This window comes from Centroberyx affinis, unplaced genomic scaffold (assembly GCF_046629955.1).
Source record: "Centroberyx affinis isolate AG114_WGS23_722 - 3 ecotype Tasmania unplaced genomic scaffold, CSIRO-AGI_Caff_v1 ptg000109l_1, whole genome shotgun sequence".
NCBI classification, from domain to species: domain Eukaryota; kingdom Metazoa; phylum Chordata; class Actinopteri; order Beryciformes; family Berycidae; genus Centroberyx; species Centroberyx affinis.
Genome location: NW_027278811.1, coordinates 440,351 through 461,278, shown reverse-complemented (window position 1 = coordinate 461,278; position 20,928 = coordinate 440,351). Strand labels below are relative to the sequence as shown.

General features: G+C 41.7%; 1 protein-coding gene across 1 annotated transcript in view; it reads left to right on the top strand.

The window, feature by feature from the left end:
- Nucleotides 1-20,928, top strand: part of ptprn2 (protein tyrosine phosphatase receptor type N2) — a 104,825-nt gene that overhangs the window by 40,634 nt on the left and 43,263 nt on the right. The window contains exon 11 of the mRNA XM_071525957.1: nt 17,633-17,697. Within this exon, the coding sequence (XP_071382058.1) occupies nt 17,633-17,697 (65 nt within the window). The remainder of the gene's footprint in view (nt 1-17,632; nt 17,698-20,928) is intronic.

Below are 20,928 nucleotides of genomic sequence, written 5' to 3'. Positions count from 1 at the left end.
GCACTTTTGAATGATCCCTCCCTACGTTACGTCCCGCCCCAATATCCTCCTTCAACAGGAAATACATCACATTAAGGAAGCAAGATGTTTAATTGTGATTATTAAGTCCTTATCCTTGTCCCTGGACCAGAGGATAGGCTTTCATCAGTCACTGACTCTGTGCTCTTCTCACAGAGCAGGCGTCATGTGGAAACGTATTGCATTGTGCTGTGAAACCAAGAATGATCCAACCAATGAATCGGGCCGTGTCTTACATTCTCCTTTATCCTGTTTATCCTCGTCAAACGTGCTCTCTCTCGTCCTCGCTCTCTCTCCGTGTCTCTCCATGCTCTCTTGCTCTCTTGCCCTCTCTCCTTAGTTATTCTTTCCTCTCCTTCTTCAGTATTATCCCTGCACCTCAGTGTAGGGTCAGGGGTACACTGCTCCTGTAAACATATTTACTGTGTCAACATTGCTGTTGCGAAGCAGCTGAAGACAGTAACAGGTGCCTGTCAACAGCCGGCCAGATCTCTAGTGCATTAAAGGATCTTTGCTGTAGACGAGGATTAGTGTCGCCTGGCATTGTTTGTTTGCTAATTCCATCTCCAAGGTATTTGTGGAAAATAGGCATGAATAATTGAAAGCGATTTCTAGTGGACGAAACGAAGCTATCAGCGAATGGAGGGAGATTAATGAGGAGGGGGTGAAACGCAACGCAAATTGGAACAACGGAACAACCTTTCTCAGACACCCGGAGAGACCCTGAGTTGGTAAACAGAAATTGAATATGCATTGCTTCATTGGAAAAAAAACATTGAAATGAGAAAGACATGGATCAAGAAAGGAATACAGGAATATGTTTAAATGTGAAGTGTGTCAAAGCATGATGCTTTGGAATTAAGACACTCACCCTATTGTCTATAGTGTGCATATTTAAATTGAATTAACATGTTGTTTAGTTGGATAAATCTGTCCCTAAATCCATTTTGATAAAACACCAACCTCTGACAAGGTTATGAATATATTTGTATTGGCAGAGTGTCCAAAGTCCTGAACAGTTTAAATCCATAAGTAATACTTAGCATCTGTAAGGGTTTTTGGCTTGTCCCAGTAGGAGAAGCAAAGGGGCCACACATTCATACAAACATGTCCACAGTGAAAATCAACACAGAACACAGATAATGAAACCACAAATGGGAAGTTCTTGCCTACTTGGCAATAATTGCATTTTCAAATCTCACTATCTTCTAGAAGGAACTAAAGAAAACAGGAAGAGTTGAAATCATGATTGAATACTACAAATGAAAATCAAGAAAAAAAGTTGATTTTACACCATATCTGAAGGATATAAAATTGGATCATATATACTGTATGTAAGGAGGCAGGTCCATGGTACGATGCTGTTGATGACGAGCTGTTGTACCAAGAACCTGAGGTGTACAAGAAAAACTAATCAATACATGTTGGTTGTGTATGAGTGTTTGCTAGAAACGATTCCAGTTTGCAGGGACTTGTCATTATGTGACTCTAGATTTGTAATTGATCTTCTCTGGATTTGAAGTATGAGTACGTTGATGATGTAATTACTATCTGAAGTACTTCACCATGATGTAATTTCCAGCTGAGCCACGCAGGATGGCTGGAATCAACATATTTTCTCTCAAATGGTGGTGAACTTAATAACACACTGGCTCGCTAGCTCCATGTTTTATGAACTGACAAAGCAACACATTTTCCTACAAGGTCTTAATGATGATTAGGTGACAGTTCAGACTCAGAGTGCCAAGGTAAAATGACAACATTGTGAGTTTCGACTCAATCAATGTTTCTTTCTTTTCACAATGTGTCTTTTAGATAGGACTGGAAAAATGTTTCATAGAAAATATGTTGCTTTCCAGAACCCTCTCTGAGCCCTGTGTTTGCAACCCCCTTTGGGACCTGTGTGTTTTAGTATTCTCTTTAACCCAGACACCAAGGGTTTTGTCGGTGCTCCAGAAACTGCAGGGGTTGAAGGCAGACAGGCCGGACCTCTCGGTGCGGAGGCCCACTCAGGAGGCTGTCTGACCATGGAGACGGTGAATACTTGTACATTGCTGTGGGTTAAAGCACCATGTTGGGCAGAAAATCCTCCCTCCTCTTCCGTCCTGCCGCCCCCATGACTCCCTTAGTCCTCTATCGCCCCGTCCGCATCCCTCCACCCCAGTGAGCCTCTACTCCAAGAGAGAGAGAGCATGTGTTGTGACTCACGAGGCTCTTCAGACTAGACATCACATACAATAGATGGCCCTCATGTAGAGAACAGCAGGCACTTGTACATCGTGTTTGTTGTATGTACAGTGTTTTTTATCCTTGATGGGTGCTACTTTATGAGTGGACAAATACAAAGAGCTATGTAAATTAGTTTTGCCCATCTCCTGCTTTGATGAGTCATAATTCAATGAAAGGGAAGCATAATAAAAAGTTGAAACACACACCGATAAAAGTTTGTGAAGGACGTTGACTTCCAGAGGATTTTTGTACCAATAATTATCTTCATAATTACCTAGTAAATACTAGGTAATTACTGTACTATAAAATTAAGGGCTACCCATTATTTTCCTGCGTGTCTAGGAATGAAGAGTGTACTCTGGTTTGGGTAAAGGGGGGGGGTTCTGCAGACCTGTTTTCTCACATCATCTCAGACGGCTCTGCCTGTCCAACAAGGGACAAACCTGAAGAACAAATTGATGCCGACCACATCAGGAACACCCACCAAGTGCACCCAGAACACAGTGACGTGCGGCAAGAGCACATCACTCCAGAAACTACAAAGGGTTGGTACAAAACAAAGGAAGATGGCCATACATTAGCCACACAATGTAGCCTTTTCAGATGTATGTGTGTGTATTGCATGTACATGCTTCCACGTGTGTATGTGTGCACATGTGCATGTACGCTCGCTTCTTTGTGTTTATACAGTATATCAGTGTCTGTGCGCTTGAGCATGTGTATATGTGTGTGTGTGTGTGTTTTTTCTCTTAATGGTGCAGCCAGAGTAAATTGGCCCCTGAATGCAGTGTGCTCTGCCAGTGGTTTTGTTAGCTACAAGTGTAGAGAAACAAAGAGAGCCAGGCAGCTTCAAAGCGGGCGGGTGACATTTTGGGCTTTCCATCTTCAAAGCTCTATTTGCTTTTGTAGTTCCTCTTTGAGTATAATTATATATTTTTTTTCCAGAGGATTACAGCTGTCTGAAAACCTAGTGTAGAATTTGAGGGTCATTTCATAACATTTTCAATAAAGGATATACATTGAGCTGTCTAATTTTGTTTAACATTATTTTGAAATAAATGTATTCCACTATTTTTCACTGTTATGCTTGCACACCGTAGTACAACTTATTACACAGTATATAGTACGCCATATCACATGCGTTCTTGTTATTCCCTATTGGCAGCCATTGGCAGTGAATTGATCGTTGACCTAATAGAACCCCCAGTGAGTGTCTCCAGATGGGGGAGTCGTGAGATCCACCCTGTCCCCCTTATTTTCATTCACCTCTCTCCCTCTTCTCTCTTTCTTCCATCCCCCCGTCCAAGTGCCTCTCTATAATTCATGTCCAGGTGCAGCACCAGCTTTCTTTGGCAGAGGGCTTGAAAGAAAAAAAGACAGATGTTCAATTTTCACTTTCTTTGTGCATCTCTATCTATCTGTTTGTTTGTGTGTGCCGCCCATTCTTTCCCTTTTTACTTGTAATGCAGAATGTCCCATGGTGTTATATATACACTATAGAGCAATAATGCAGTATGTAGTCAAGTCAAGTCAAGTCAAGACACGGCCATGGCTAATCACTGGTTCCTGCTTCATGCTGAAATGGACGTGATGGCTTGTGCGTGGTCAAAATTATGTAATTATTGCGCCAAAACAACTGGGTGCATTGGTTGCATTTAGAAGTCATACTCGAGGTCATACACCACCTGAAACATAACAACTCAGACAGCACCACAGTTACATAAACGCACCTCCATCCACAATTGGCTGAACAAAGAGGAAGTAATAGCCGATTCCGTTGTTTTTTTTTCCTCTTGTTGGTGAATTTTCCTCCAGCGCCACTGAAGTAGTGGAGTTTTCAGGCGTGCGGCCATCATGAGAAGCGTGAGAAGCATGATTGCCAAGTTACAGCTATCAACGGAGCTCCTGTGCGTCTAGTAACACAGAAAGCATGAACCCCCCACTGACTGCAAAGCGGTGGGTGTGACTGAACTCTGCACCATCACAGGTGGTAGAGAGAGAGAGATATATATAGATATAGATATAGATATATGTGTGTGTAAAGATATATATATATATATATATACTGTATATGTGTATATACTACACAGTTGTGGCCAGGAGACATCCTGGACTGAATTAAAGATAATGATGTTTTTTACAATTTAATCATCAATGTAGAAAGTATTTCAATGTTGCCCTTGTCTCTGTCACATCTGATGTGCTGTATGTTTCTAAATGTATTTTTTTTTCGGTTCTGTTTGTCAAAGTTGCAAGCTGTACATGATTGATTGTCTATCATGGTCTCACTGTGTTACAGTGTTTCCCTTACCATTGAGTAGAAGGGGTGAGCCACCCAGCCAAGAGCAGCTGACACCACTTCTAAAAGAAAATTATTAGTAGCTGTTGCAATGGAAAGTTTTATTGCTATATGATCTAAATGCCATTTCAGAGGCATTTTCACCCTTCTAAGAAAATTTTCTGGGGGAAATACTGCTGTGCTGACTTATTGAGACAAGCTTACTCAGGAGGACCCAACATCACAGGCAAGACGTCTTACTAGAGCCGCTGTATCAAGGAGCAAAAGTGAAAAGTCATATATTCTGATCTGTGATCCAACAAAGTTCCTCATCACTGCTGGGCTGCAGCCTTTACTGGTCCTGGTTCATTTTCAGAGGCGCTATGCCCAAAATTATTAGCTCTTGGCAATAACATGCCTATATTATAGCTGAAATTATTATTTATTTTTGTTTTACATTTTGAGCATTAAAAGCTACAATAATGGATTCACCTCATTGTAGTTTCAAATAGTAAGAGCTGGGAATAATAGTTTCTCTAATATCCAAATGGTTCCTGTTGGGCACATTTTCCATCTTTCCCACTGTAGGATCCTGGCTGTCCCTTAGTGTGTGAGTGCGTATGTGCATGTGTCCTTCTTTACATACGTGCGTGTGTGTGTGTGTGTGTGGGAAACGGGTACCACAGGGATGCATTTCAAAATAGGTCATCGCTAATCCCCCTTAAAAATGAACATTCCCCTGCCGCGCACCCATCTAAAAGAGAAAGAAAAAAGTATAGAGGGAAGAAAGAATGAAAAGACAATGAATAATGGATAAGTTTTAAGAGGGATATCGCTCCCTTGCTTCCTCACTGTTTTTTAGTTTTTCTTCTTCCACTCTCTCTCGCTCTCTCTCTCTCTCTCTCTCTTCTCTGTCCTCTGCCTCTCTTTAAATCGATATGGGCTGACTGTCATGGGTCAGTGGCCTGTATGCATCAGGCCGGACGGCTGCAGAGGAGCACAGTGTCTCCCTGGGCTTTCTGTGGAGGTGATAACTCGTTCCTATCTCAACCCTCTCTTAAAGGGACGCCCGCTTTCAATTTAACTCCAATATCCGCCTAAGATTGACTGGGGGTGACAAGATGGAAAGGAATACACATACATTCGCCCCTTCTCTCCAGGAAGAAAGTGAGAGCTGTCTAAATACTTGTGGCTGTATCTTTGCATACAGTGAAAGGATGAAAGTGAAAGATGTTGTGTACTACGCTGTACAACTTCTCCTTCCCTGTGAAGATGTATTTTAATTATAATGCTGACACATCAGTGTAAAATCAGCAAAGAAGCGGCTCAGAAAATAGAGTATACTCTGTGAACAAAAGAGTAGCCTGCTATCTTCCTTGAGAATATAAGATGAGTAATTCTATTCTTATTTCAAATCAGGTTGGGGCCTGTGTGTGTCACAGTGGTGTGTGTGTCTAGCCACAGGCTTCCTCACACTCCAAGTCCAATTACCTGTGTTAAGGCCACATCTGAGAGAGGGGCTTACAGCATATTATTCTAGCACAAACAACAGTCTCTCTGCCCACCAACCTGCAGGCAGCCAGAAGCCGGCAACAGAGGAAGGTGTGAGAGGTGTTACATTAGCACCTGGATGTGTGAACAGCAGACCAGTGACCTTTTACCAGTGACTGATACACTACCTGGAAAACTCTTTCTCCTCCTGCAAATTCTTTCTCTATCTCTATGTCAGTCTTAACTCTTCTCAACATCTTTCTGTCCCTTTTCCGTCCTTCTTTTCTATCTTCTTTCTCGGAGGTTCTGTTTTTGTCTGTCTTATGGTGTGCTTTTATTTCATACTCCATTCTCTCTTGACGGACCCCCTATCTGCTGTATCTATTAAGGCGCTCCCCATGAAGTCGATGCCCGTTGCAATTCTTCTCTCGTTTTATGACGGTTGATACTTTCACTGAGGATGTTAGTCAAGATGTCACCTCTTTCTCTCGCCCTATTGTCACCAGTTGAATCTTGATTTGAGAGGATGTATGAGGAGCAAAAGACTAGAAAACCCCCTAAAGGCACTTCTTGTTACCCAGAACTGCTCTGTACAATATTCCCTCAGTAGAATAACCCTTTACACCATCACCAAATGATTCTATGTGGCACCATTTTAATCCTACGGGTGTGGTCCAGTTTACACAGTTACTCCACTTGCCTTACACTGCAAAAAATCTCCATCTTCACAAGTCATTTAGTGTATTATTGAGTCCTAAAATCATAATTTTCTTAAAATAAGTGAAAAAATCAGCGAATTAGGTTAGATAATTTCACTTGTTTCAAGAATTTTGTAGAATCAAGTGTCATTTTAAAGTGTCAGTTTCAATATACTAATTTGTAGAAAATTCCTGAAAGAAGTGAAACTGCATTGAAAACAAGTGGAGTTATCTCACCTCACTCTCTTTTAAGAAAAATAAGAACTGAAGGTTGAATTTGAGACTAAATGTCTTGTTAAGATGGATGTTTTTTGCAGTGAACAAAAGCACTAAGATCTCAAGCCATAATTTCATATCCTACATTTTGACTGTTAATCCGTATTTTACCACTGCGTTGTCACTGCCGCTCCTCTCCTATATGTGACATGGAACAGCTACCATGCTTGTACAAATCGGTGTGCCTGAGCATCCATAAGACACACGACTTCCTCCTAGTCACCTGCCAGGGGCTCTAATTAGACTGATAAGCAGTGCAACTGGAATCAGCTCTTCCTGGTAATCAGCCCCACGGAGCCCAGACAGACGGCTAAATGAGGAGGAGATGAGCCATGCAGCCCAACAGGTGTCCTTAAAAAGACGGGGAGGTGTGCTTACACAATCTACTCCTTTCCAGCTACTTGAGAGTTCAATCACAGGAGATTTTAGAACATATAGAGAAATTCTGCACTGAACTGGAGAAAAAAGTTAGTTAGGAAATTAATGCACAAAAAACAGTGAGTGCGTCTGTTGAGTGTGATGTTTTTGGCACTTTTGTGGTATACAGATATATAGTCATCATGTACTGACACTGAATTATTGCTCCCAAGAGGAATTGTTTATCAAACTGCAGTATAACTGCATGGTAGATGCAGAGTGGGGAGTGTTAAACAAAAGCTAACACAGTAGTCAAACATGTCTATTTTGATTTTGCATTTCTGAGTTGCATCGCATTCTGCATACATTTCTTTCTCTTTTCTTTCCCACTATAATAGCAGCTGCTCAGCTTTAGACATATAATAATGATTATCGCATTTTGTCCTGAAGCAAAATAGTAATAAAAAAAAAAGCCCTCTGACACATGAAGCAGGCAGAATACAAAATGATATCAAAACTAATACCAACTCAGAAGGGAAATGTCATATTTCTCATTTTGACACCTGCGTGAGACTGTTGTGTTACACTTTCATTTTACACCCACCACTCCCAGCTGTACACAGCAAAGCAACACGGCAAGATTAACACTGTGATTTAGCTGTGAGAGGTGCAGCCTGCATGTCTTATGGAGAGGGAGAGAGGAGGCAGACAGATAGGATGGAGCTCTGTGTTATTTTATCCACTCTTTGGGGGAATCTGTCCACTGTATTGACATCTGTAGAGGTGGCGGAGGTTCAGTGATTGGGATTTACTTAGCTAAAGGCCGCTGACAGCTAATGTGTTCTCTTTGAAATTAGCCTCCTCAAGCTGAAAGCATCTTGAATACCTCGGCGCGTCTCCTCAACAAAAACAGACAGCCTCGGAAATCTAATCTAGATGCTCAGGCAGTGCATTAGTTAGCAGAACTGAGAGGCTGAAATTGTTTGAAAAGGGACGAAACAGGAACTCTGCATTAAATGTATCTCTAAAGTGCATTTTCACACTGCTGCTTTGATGAATTTATACACTCTGTCAGGACCATGTTAGCAGCTCAGCTCATATTGCAGGTCTGATTAAGGAGCCATTTTGGATTTTTGATGTTTTCCCTCCAAAACTAAATTCCCTCTAACATGCATTACAAAATGGTGGCCTCTCTTTTGGATTCATGCAGTCACATCTATTCGATGAGCCTGCAGTCCTTTATCTCCACCTTGAAACAAAAGGGGAGATGAAGCAAGAATAGTCATTTCAAATATCAACACATTAACGACAGTAGGGGTTATGTAACATATTTATACATATTTATGACTACAGCAGACGTGATAACATTTCATTAGCTATGGGCTAATATTGGACCACTTCCAATGTTAAAATTATTCCTGACTAAACAGCAGTTGGCCAGTTCATAAACTGAAAGTTATAACACCAGAACTGCTGACAGGCCATTTTTTACTTTTTCTGTGTTTTCAAATACCTTTTTCAAATTAATCAACAGCTTCTCCTAAAATAGAGTTATTCATCATTTAATAAGAAATAGCCTCTAAAAGTCCTTGAAAACAAAATAAATTATGTGTTCCTATTTCAACCAAATAGACAAATTTACCCATCCTATTTGTCATCATTGCAGTGCTTAAAAATGAATGATTATGATTTTGTTAAAAAAAAAGAAAATTGCTTTCATTTTGTTTCCAGTTATCCTGATACAGTAATACTTTTATTAGAAACAAAATTCCTGTTGTCTTGGCTTTTATGGATACCTAGGCCATTGAAATGTTCTGATTGTGGGAATTATGTTGCTGTACAATGGTTTATGGAGTTGATTAATAGTTTTTATGTCAACTATTATGTACGGTGACTCTTCTAGACACAGTCGGCCTAAACGAATACATTACTTTAGTGATTGGTCAGATTCTTGCGTAAAATAAATGAAATAAAGTGTAAACTTGACCTGTTAGCAGGTTTAGTAGGTAGTAGTATTGTGGCTGTTTTAGTATTAATATACTCCTTGTAATTATACCTTCAATAATTTGCTAATTTTAGCCAGTTGTATGACATGAATGGACACTTATGTCAGGTGATTTATGGCTAACAATGACTGTTAAGCAGTTTTGACAAAGTTGCCTTTTACATGAACTTTACTTGTAACATTGTAACAAAGCCCAATCTCTTGTTGTAGATGAACAGGTGGAGATCACATTAATGTAACGTCAGCTATTAATGATTTAAAGTGTTATGTCGATAGTTGTCTTCCCCAGTCACATACTCAAATCTGTGTCCTTGGCCCAAGAGCATACTTGAGTAAATGTACTGCATGAGTAGATGTGCTGCCTGGTTACAGTAGATTGTTTGATGATAGAGCCTGTTTTCAGATCAAAATCCACTTGATGACTGTCAGAGCCCACCCAAACCCCCACCCCTCCACCCCCCGCCCCGCTTACTTCGCCCCGTCCCTCATCCCCTCTCTCATATTCCTGACTTGAGTGATGGCGTTTGTGATTTCTAATGACAGTCGGAACAAATCTACGGTAATGAGGTCACATTGGGTTCTTTTTTTTTCCTTTCTCTGAAATCACCCTTCACAGCTCCACACAATCAACCTGTTTCTCAAACTCAAAGTGGGCCCCGGATCCAAGCTCCACTGAACCAGCGTGAAACAGATCAATTCCTTCTTCCCAAAGGCCTCCCTGCAGCCAAAATGGACGCCCTGTCTTTCTGAGCATGTCTGCTTTTCCAATATCCAAGACTTATTATCTCCAGACTCACTGGAGCTCATATCCTGGTCTCATGTTAATGCTGCCTGCTACGTTTCCAAATGCTGCCTTATGATGGTTTTAGCATAGTTATTGATTTATTCTGAATTCTGGTGAGTGTTGCAGAGTTCTTAGCCGTCTCATATATGATAATGCATTTATCTATAACAGAAGAGGTGCGTGCGCATGCCTGTGTGAGCGCTCACATCCACATAATGATGTGTGTTTCTGTGCTGTACTGGTTTGAGCAGGATGTCTGCACCAACACGCCATTACAATTCGTTTGAGCCATTAATTTGTGGACTGTGAATTAGAGGAATTGTGGGTGAAAAGCACAACTAAGGAAAGGCATGTGCGAATGTGAGTGCAGGCGTGTGTCTGTCCATGCGTGTCTAAGTGTGTGTGTCTGTGCATGTGAATATGTATGTGTGTTTGTCAGTGTGGAGTGTGTCACTGTGCGTACTCAGTATGCGTGTGCTCAGTGATGTGGTTAGTAATGTGGAGACCTGCAGGAGACGGTCCGTGGAGAGAGCCTGCAGGATAATTGCTGCCACAGTGACAGGTAGGGCTGCCTCTGTCAGAGTTCCCTCTGTGGGGAGGCAGTGGAAGAGTGTGTGTGTGTGTGTGTGTGTGTGTGTGTGTGTGTTTGTGTGTGCGTGTGAGCGTGCGCCCGTGCACACATACATCTGTGTGTTTGTGTGCAGGCGCTTCTGTGTGTCAGCTTTGCCATCCCTTCCTCCAATAAGCATTTCCCCAGTAGGCTCCCTTCAGACGGTGGCAGACTTCCAGATGTTTTCATCTTGTATCACACACACATCCAGGGAAGGAAATGAAGCATCTTTTACAGAGAGCAAGAATCTTTAATCGTTTGGATATAAATCTTACCCAAGGAAAGACCTCTGAGTAATGTTTTTCATCTAGGTTTAGACTAGTATCATGTACTATCACACATTGAGTACATTTCAATTAGAATGTGCCTTATACTGTAGAGGACTCTGCTTCTGGTGTAAATGCGCATTAGGACTTTTTGACTTGTTGAGGTTTCCCTGAAGACTCTTGTAAATGGTGTTTATTTCATAAACGTGGTGGCTGTTATGCAGCTTTTTAGTGACAGCAAGGCTGCTGGAGGAGCAGCTTGTGTTATTGCAAAAGGTCACCCAAAGACCCAGCAGAGTGGCTGTGTAGCACAGGGACTTCTGATGACCATGATTGTTTTAGATGTGCATTGTTTACCTCATCAACCGGTGTATGCCAGTATAATCCATAAACCTATCCGTTCTTTTTGAGTGATTGTCAGATGTGATTTATGTTGCATATGTCACACATCTGCAGATTGTCATCTCTGAAAGGGAGCATAAACGATGTAAACGTGTCCCGGTGAGAATGCGGAGTGACATCCATGGGGTTTCTCCCACATCTGGAGGTGCCTGCCATCCAAGTCATTTGCCGGTACTGCTTCTGTTCCCCCGATCTCCTGCAGTCCGTGAAGAATTGGTGTCAGCACCTATCAAAGGGAAATGCCTATTCTACACAGAGTGTCAGAGCAGCCACAATCTATTAATCAACCAGGCGGCAAAGAAACAGATATTATGTGGGTGTGTGTCTGTGACTGTTTGTGTGTCTTTATGTGTCTTTGTGCATGTGCATGGGTGTTTGTGTGTGCATGCATGCATATGCACTGTGTTTGTGCACTGTGCGTGTGCGTGTGTGTGTGTGTGTGTGTGTGTGTGTGTGTGTGCATGTGTGGACATTTGCATGTGCACATGCGGCCATTTGCAGGACAGGCAAGGACTCATCCAGGTGTATTATTCAGCCATCTTTGAAAAGGCCCTCTAATAAGGGAGGATGTAATTATAAATGTGTCATGCGGGCTCCATTTGAGGGAGGAAGGGGCCTGTAATGCGTTTGATACCAGAGGCCATGGCAGGGTCTGCAGAGGACACACAGTGCATGCTGATTGCATGACTACAGCCATTACAGGAGCTGATGCCGGGTAGCAGACTTTATCTCCTATCCCCTTCCTCTACTGTGTTGAGCCTTTTTATCTTTTAACATGGTCTATATTGTGTTAAACAGGAAACAGACACAGCAGAAAATGGGTTTTGGCATCTTAAAGGAAATGTTCGGCTTGTGTGATATGTAGTTTTTTTTCGGGATAGTTTTAAGGGCGATATTCAGTTACCTAGCTGAGCTTTGCAGTGTGTTGATTTAGTCTGAATAACAGCAGTTGTTGTGGAGCAGTGTTGGCTTATCCACAGGAAGCGATCGATCAGGGTGAATAAACAGTAAGCCAGCCAGGACCCCTGCTATTAACAGCATGGTCAAACCATGTGACAGACATGGTGGTGTATGATTGGCACTGCTGATTGGACATTACAGCTTAATGATGTAATGGGCGTAGTGGCGCTAGGTACAGTATATGGGTGAAGGAGAAAGGGAAAATGGCTTGGATTTTTCTTCTGTGCAAGCCAATTATTCGTCTCCATTTACATCGTATTTACATTTTAGTAATTAAGTTGATGCTCTTATCCAATCAGTGACTATTAATTACATTTCTTGATCATCTAGATCTAGATCATCAATATTAAGGAGCGTAAGGTTGAGCGCCACAGTGCCATTGCAGTAGATATAATAAATATTCATGGATCTACTTTATCCTTTTTCCATTCTCCCCCTCTCTTTCACGTTTTTCAAATTTTTTCTCAGCAGTACTACTGTACCCCCCCTGTGATTTAGCGTTTATATTTGACATGATGGGGATGGTGATGGGTTGATGGTGTCTTGATTGGACATTAGTACTTAATGATGTCATAGTATGGAGGCGTTGGGTATATTATATCTTTTGTTCTCCTGCGCAGTTCCACCTTGTCCCTCTGTTTCATTTGTAGGTTTTCTCAGAGGTGCAGGTCCTTTGATTTGGTGTCTTGATTTATAAAAGCCAAGGAGCAGAATAACAATTGATATGCAGGAACAAGAGAAGACAGGGGAGAGGAGGGCTCTGAGATTGTCTGGGGAAAAAATGTGAGTGTGGGTGTGTGCGTTTGTGTGTATACGTGTGTGTGTGTGCTCAAATTCTAGTATATATTAAGTCTTTCACATGATGTTCATCCTTACCATAAAAAATCAGAGTTCAGGTGAAAGTCATTTTATATTAGCGTACAGTCCTGTAGCTCTGCTGACATTGTATGTTTGCCTCTCTAGAAAAATATCCATTCTATGATGAATTTCACGAGCCATAAGCCAACGGGAAGTGAAAAAAAAACAGGTGATGTACAAACCACTCATAAAAGCGGGAACAATATCTGTGAACCGATTTACATTTTGATATACATCAACACGAACAATTTCAAGTAAGATCTAAGAGGTCACATGCATGTTATATATCATATATGTAATGAAAATGCCACTGCTCTGATATGACGATCGGAAGTCAGCATTGTGGTTCTTCATACACTGAGCTACAGTATATGAAGGAATATATGAAGGAATATTATTGTTTTTGTTTTCACTCCCTGCCCAGGATTTTGACTGAGAAATGGGTTGCAATGCATCTTATCTGTCTCGGGGATCAGGTGCATCTGTCTCTCTCTCTCTTTCTCTCTCTCTCTCTCTCTCACTCTCTCTCTCTCCTTCCTTCCTTCCTTCTCTCTCTACCCTGATAGGTACAGACAGCCATCATATGTGCAAGGGGAAAGTGATGGGCGGAATGGCAGCTTTAATATCGGAGCGATTGCCTGCTGATAAGGCTAACGGCTGCGGAGAGGCGTGAGCGTCAGCCCTCCTCCGCAATAAACACTTTCATTTTGTTTGGTTGGAGTGACGGATGGAGAGATGGATGTGGGGAATAGACGACCTGAGGAGCAGGGAGGGAGGGAGCGCGAGAGAAAGAGAGAGAGGAGATAGATGGAATGGATGTGGATGCTATTCAATATTAAGAGATCAATCAGAGGGTGGTGAAATATGCATTTTGTCAACTATACGCCTCCATTTGGCCAAAGAGGCAACATTATGATCACGTGATAGCATTGGCTGCTGTGCCATGTTGAAATGCAAAATAGTTACACCCTAGGTGATTTGTTTCCCAAAATTGAATTCTTATGGGTACTAACAATAACAGCCCTATGTAGTATATCAAAAAAGAATATATATATTCATGACTTTAAGCACTGATGATTGCTGTCTCCACGATAATCAGTTTTGAATCGTTATTAGAATCTATGATGACCAGTGGAGAATTGCTTTAGTTTGCAGCATATGGCAGAGCAAAGCAACATTTTAATCAAATTATATCTAGCCACTTGACAATGCGTGTTGAGCACATATGCTGAAGAGCAATTTAAAGGGCAGATAAAACCACGCTTAAGTGTGTGTATGTGTACGTGTGTGTATTTTATGTGTCTCTGTACTTTCACGTATTAGTGTGTGTCAGGGAAAGCCAAGAATATTGTGAATCGTTCTTTAGGTTGCTGATTGAAATGGCCTCTTGTTCAACATGTCTCTGATGAGTTGCGTACAAACTATGCTTCTGTTCTTCCTGTTAACCTACAAGAAATATCTAATGCTAAGATAGAAACAAGGCTTTAAATCAAAACACAGTAATTACTTCATTACTTAGCACAATACTAGCACAATACAATAAAAGGATAATAATACAATTATGATGCTTTAAATGTTCATGTCTGCTTTGACCCAAGTTTGACAATCCTTTGGCACCAAGCATAGTTGCAGCTGAAAATATCAAAAGTGGAGGCTGAAATGTTATGTCCCTGTTTGTAATATATGTATGTATGTGGAGCAGCAATGCTGTGTGTGGGCCTGCATTTAAACATCAATAATTGAAGAGTTTCTTTCTGAAATTCGATATCCACTATTATCCACTAAAAAACTCATACTTTCTCTTAAGGAATGCTGGTATTTTACTGATATGGCTGTTTTTATTTATATTATTTTTATTTGATGATGTGTCAGGTCCAACTCATTATTGAATATCACTGCAGCTGATAGCCAGTACGTTTGTTCACAAAACTGTAATCATCCACATTCATGAAATTTTGAGTAGAAGAATTTCAGGTCATCAGGTAATCCTCAATTTTATGTTCACCCAGCAGCAGTGAGAAAAGCGTGGCATGTGTATGCTATTTCAACTGAACGCACATGAAAATGGAGCCCACTTGAACACACATGAAAAACCTTTTGGCTTTACTGTGCTTTTTGATTACTGAACATCAGATGATTTGGCTCAATGTGACTCGGAAACCAAAAAGATAAAACGAGCAGCAGGGATCAGATCTCGATATTAGAGATCAGACTAGATAGACTCAGACAATGCCTATTAAAATGGTTGGAGAAGCCTCTCTGAAATGAGACCTGACATCCCTTTTCCACAGTCTGTCAGGAGTATTTGGTGGCTAATTTGAAGCTTACAAAATCTGTGTGCGTGTGTGTGTGTGTGTGTGTGTGTCTGTGAGAGAAAGAGAGAGAGAGAGCTCCAGTGGGAGGTTAATATAAGGGGTGACCAAAGAGAGATGCTCTGGCTGTTATCTGTACAGTCAGTGACAGAACAAGCAATCCAATGGTTGTATTCTCACTGCGGCCCAGATCCATCCAGTTGCCAGCTAATGAGCCTGGCAAGTACAGTGTATTTACATTTAAAGTGGCTGTTGTGGGCCTCTCCGTTCCCTCAGGTTGATTGGAGAGTCCTCAGCTTTGATTCACAAGTAAATACTGACCTTCAGGCTTCTTTGGTTTCACCATAAGATGGTTAATGTCAGCTTGTCAATCAAAACCCAAGCTGCAGCCCGTATGATGCGCGTGTGTCTGCATGTGCGTGTGTTGATTCCAGGCTAATCTTGCTTAGTTTGACTCATGATGTGTTGCGACCCCAGAGGGGTCCTCATTAGGACCAAAACGTTGTGTGACCTTTTAGCAGCTTCGCTCCCCCCGCCACCCACACCCTCACCCAGCTGGGCCCAATTACCTTCCTCATTACCCCCCTCTTAAATAGCACCAGGACCGAGCAGGTACTGTAGCTATCTATGGAGAACCAATATGTCTGTGACTAAATACAGGGGGCGGCAACATGAAATGAAAATGAGTTTCATTTTGGAGACATGCCAGGTGAAGTCTTCCCTCATCTCTCATTTGGATGTAATGACGGTACATTTGCTTCTGGTGGTGGTCTTGTCTTTTTTCCGCTTGATTCTCTCCAGTCTATTTCTCTTATTCTAATGTAGCTGTAGAAAAGACTCTGAATGTATATTTGACCTTTCCTGCTCTCTCTCTCTCTACGTCCTTTACCCTCCTTTTAGCCATCCTTCAGAAAGTCCTGGCTGACACTTAAATATAAGATGTCCCCTTCGCTGCCATGTTGATGAGCTGATAGGATGATCAATGTTTGCAGGATCCTTAATAACGAGAGAGAGAGAGAAAGAGAGATAAAGAGAGAGGGAGAGAGAAAGAAAGAGAGAGGGAGATGGATGATTATCCTAAAAGTAGCGTGCTTAATTAGATGGAATGCTGCATACATTGTGGACTGAGTGGAATCATTGGGATAGATTAAAATACTAATTAAACAGGCCCTTGCCGAATTTGGAGTGTGAGGTAGGGTTCAGCTCTTCAGGGTCATTTGCATAGCCTTCATCTGGGGAAATGGGATTTAAAGGACCTGCTCTCTTTCTCTCTCTCTTTAACTCTCACTTTTTTCTTTTCCCATTACCAATCACATTCACATGCTAACAAACTCAATTAAAATTATGCTCCATTTTTTCCTTTCACTCTATAATTTGGCATAATCTATTAAGACCCCTTTGATTTTGTTTTTCAATATAGATGTTTCCATCAAAGTGAGGAAGGGGCGTTAAGCACAGGAGAAAAAAAAAGTCGGCAAAATGTGTGATCTTGAACGATGGATATTTAACATTGCCTCAGTTTACTTTGATTTGCATGAGAATATCTTTCCTGAACAAAGCTTTGGAAATAGCATGCCATATTTGATTAGATCAATAGATCTGAGGATCAAACTCGGGTTGTGTATTAATTACTGCAAGAACAAAGGCGGGAGCTCAAGTTATTGTGTGCTGTGAATCCACAAGCACTTCATCTGCTTTCTGGCAATCTTCAGTAGGTCCTTCTTGGAGTGTGTGAGTATATATGAACTTTTTCGCACATTATTTTTCTTTATTTTTTTCTCATTGTGCTGACCTCACAAAATGGTATCGTATTAAATCAAATCCCACCAAGAACTGCAGTCAACTCGTGAACTGGTTTAACCCCGGCCGAAGATTGTTTGGCTTGTTTTCTCGATGAAGATTTTTCTATGTGTAGGCCGGTCATTCTTTATGACCAGTTTGACATCTGACTCACGCTGTTACACCCATTGCATCATTCTCGATTTCGCAAACCACTTGTTCTGTACAGCACCTCAGGAAGTGAAAAATCTGCTACTTTGTCATCCACTGCTCATACTCACACCTCCTCTGCTTTTGTCTCCCATGCAGTCCAACAGAAGCAGCAGCTGGAGAAGGAGACTGGCCTGAAGATACTGGAGGCTGGAGTTAGTGATGTAAGTTCTGCTCACTAAAAATATCTGTTGGATTATCCATTATTCAGCTCTGTGTGTGTGTGTGTGTGTGTACGTGCGCGCGTGTTGTATGCGTGTATGAAAAAAAGAGTGAGTGTGGGTGTACACACGTGATTGTGTGTGTTTTCTGTGTTGAAAAGGCTCCTGGGACAGGAATCACTCATTGATTTCAACTTGTCTTGGCATCCGTATCACACCTGCAGCTTCAGTTGTACAGCCAAACACTAATCTTTGGCAGAAATGAATTCCAAACGCATATCCTTTTAAGTGTGCTGCTTTGATTACCGTCCCCCGTATTCATTTACTTTAGGTCTCTAAGAGCTGTTGTCACCATGGCAAATAAAACACAACAAGACAAAAGCCCCATGCATTTTTGAAAGTTAAAGTGAGTGTTGATCGTAGCCGGGGAGCAACAATAACCAGATTATCTGGAGTGCTGTCACTTTGTAGGGAGCCCTAATGCTCCTGTGACATATTCATTGGAAAAAATTAAGAGGAGAACAGGAGGACACTTATGATGATCCAGATGAAAGGAGAGGAGATGTATATTCATTCAACACTGATAAATATTCATATGTATCAGAGGTAAGGATCTAATCAAGCACCCATTGATGCGTCAGAGTCCTCCATGCTTGCCTGGTAAATGAGTTTCTCTATGGAAATGAGACAGACAGCCTTAGACCCCTGAGCCGCCCTGATCATGAGGCATGCTGGGAGCTAAATGGATGTGGCCTGTGCATCGCAGGACAGTTGCCATTGGCAACAACCGTCACACACTGTATAGACCAGATCATTTTCCTGTGTTAGTCTCTTCTGTACTGTCTTCCTTTTGGTGTCACTGCCTTTCTTCGCCCATCTGCCTCCCACTTATATCTTTTTTAGCACCACATTTTCTCTCATCATATTCTACATTGTCTCTTTATCACCTTCTTCTCAATTATCTCTGATTCGCAATTTTTCTTTTCTTTCATGGCGACTTTTGTCCTTTTCTTTGTCTGTCCCTCCTCGCCTCCTTTCATTCTTTTATTCCCACTCAGACTGATTCCTGCGCTTAGCCAGCACTGGTACAGGGCTGTGTTTGTCATATTGGGCCTATTTGTAGATAATTAGCTGCAATAATAGCCTCTCTGCAGGAGCCAGGGTGAGGGAGGGAGGGATGGAAAGAGGGAGGGAGGGAAGGAAGAATCTGTCTTCCACCTCATGGGGAGAAAATCTGCGCCAGACTGTGTTTGTAGAAATGCATGTTGAAGAAGCACAGAATTTACTGTACTACAAAAAAGAGTTGGCAAAGTATAAGCCCTGCAAACCCTCACAGAGTATTTATTAACAACAGTGTACCACAGCTCTAATCTGGATATATTGATCTCACTAGTTTGTAGCCAAGAATAGAGACTTGAGGATAAGTTACAGAAAATAGTAGTTAGAGAGCGGTTTTTGACAGGAGAGCCTGTGGAGTGGGCTCTTCAAATGCATTAGTTTAAATGGTGTTCAACCAAAAGGCTGCTTTCTGATTTCATACAGTAGATTGACCACAGTTACGAGTGAATATATGCCACAGGTTATAGAATGGGTCTCTACAGTGCACATTAGTGGGCAAAAATACAAGTATGCTGGATTAAATTGCTCAGTGAATACATGAGAAGGTAAGTAGAGGAACAAATTAAGCTAAGTACGGTACTTCTCAGCTGTGCCATAGTACCAACAGTACACTCTCCCCGGGCTTGTATAAAACCATCAGCGTGGTTGGTATCATTAAGTCTTATCACTGACACCCCCCCACCCCCTCCATTTTTATTTAAGAGGTGACAAATGACAAAACAGCTTAGGAAGATGTCCAGATAGAGCGAACGTCAATAGCAGTAGATGCGGACGAGGATAAGCAAATGTCAAAGTGGGGGGAAGGAGACATCAATCAATAGGCCTAGCAATATCTACTCCATTATAGATTGCCAGGGACACAGTTTCCTAAAAAAAAAAAAAGACTGTTTTGCATTTAAGTATCTTAAGCAACTCAAGTATGTGTGTGGCATAAGCGCAGCATTTTCCAGATATCGTTGTTATTAACAGCAGCGTCCCTGTGGGTAGCTGCACTCTCGTGGAAACGCGAAAGGCAAATGGAGGTCTTCTCACAGCAATTCAGGAGTCCTGTGAATGTGTGAAAAACTCTGAGGTGAAAGGAGGAGGGCCGCCGAGGGAGAAGAGGGAGAAGGGGGCAGAGAAGGAAGTGAGGTGGAAAGAAAGGAAAAAAAAAAATTAAGGTGGGGAAATTCATGGTTGACATGGCCTCTTCGCAGTTTTGGCAGTAACTGGCACTATAGTATTTTTGTCTCTGTCTATATTCAAAGTACATGGAAATCATACAGGGAATATGGATATTCACTGTATTCTCCAACACTTAATATTGCATGCTATATAGTGTACAGTGCGTTTCTGTAAAATAAGCCTCGACAGATCATACCACGATTTGGCTTCTCGATCAGCATCATTCCTAAAAGGCACAAAGCTCTGTGACCGTGCATCCTACACTGCCCTCGCCCCCCACTCCTCCTCCTCCTCCTCCCTCTCTCCTCACATCTTCTTCCATGCAGGAGGGGTCGATGAGTCACCCCCCAAGCTGGAGACAGCGACCAGGCACAGGCAAAAGGGTTGCTTTTGCTCGCAGCCATAGACACAGCATGGCTCGTACCAGTGGGGAGTGTGCAGAGGAGAAGCGGGGGAATAAAGGCAGGCTCAGAAAGATATTTTTGAAAGGGAGGGGCATGTCGGTCAGATGTTCGAGCGAGCGATTGCTATGGGGAGTCAACCTGACAGACATCTGAAACACAGACAGAATATTCCAACATCCCCTGTCAATCCTCACATGTGAGGCCAAAAGATATAAATATAATATGATATAAATATAAGCTTCTATCTTACTGTTTTTAATCAGAATTGAGTTATCAACATATTTATGATCTTTGAATGCTACTTTATGCTTTATGTTTTTTAAAAAAGAGGTTAAATATTTAAAAAGATTGAAAGTACATAACGGTTTTGCCAGCTGGAACGTCAGATTTTTGATGCTCAATATCTCAGAGCTGCACTCCGCCCAGACAGAAGCTCACAAAATGTTGCCTTATGTAGCTTAGGCTCTGTATCAACATTTTACTTTATCAGAGTGCAAAATACTCTTCAACACACTATTCTTATAAATTGCCAAATGCACTGAACAGG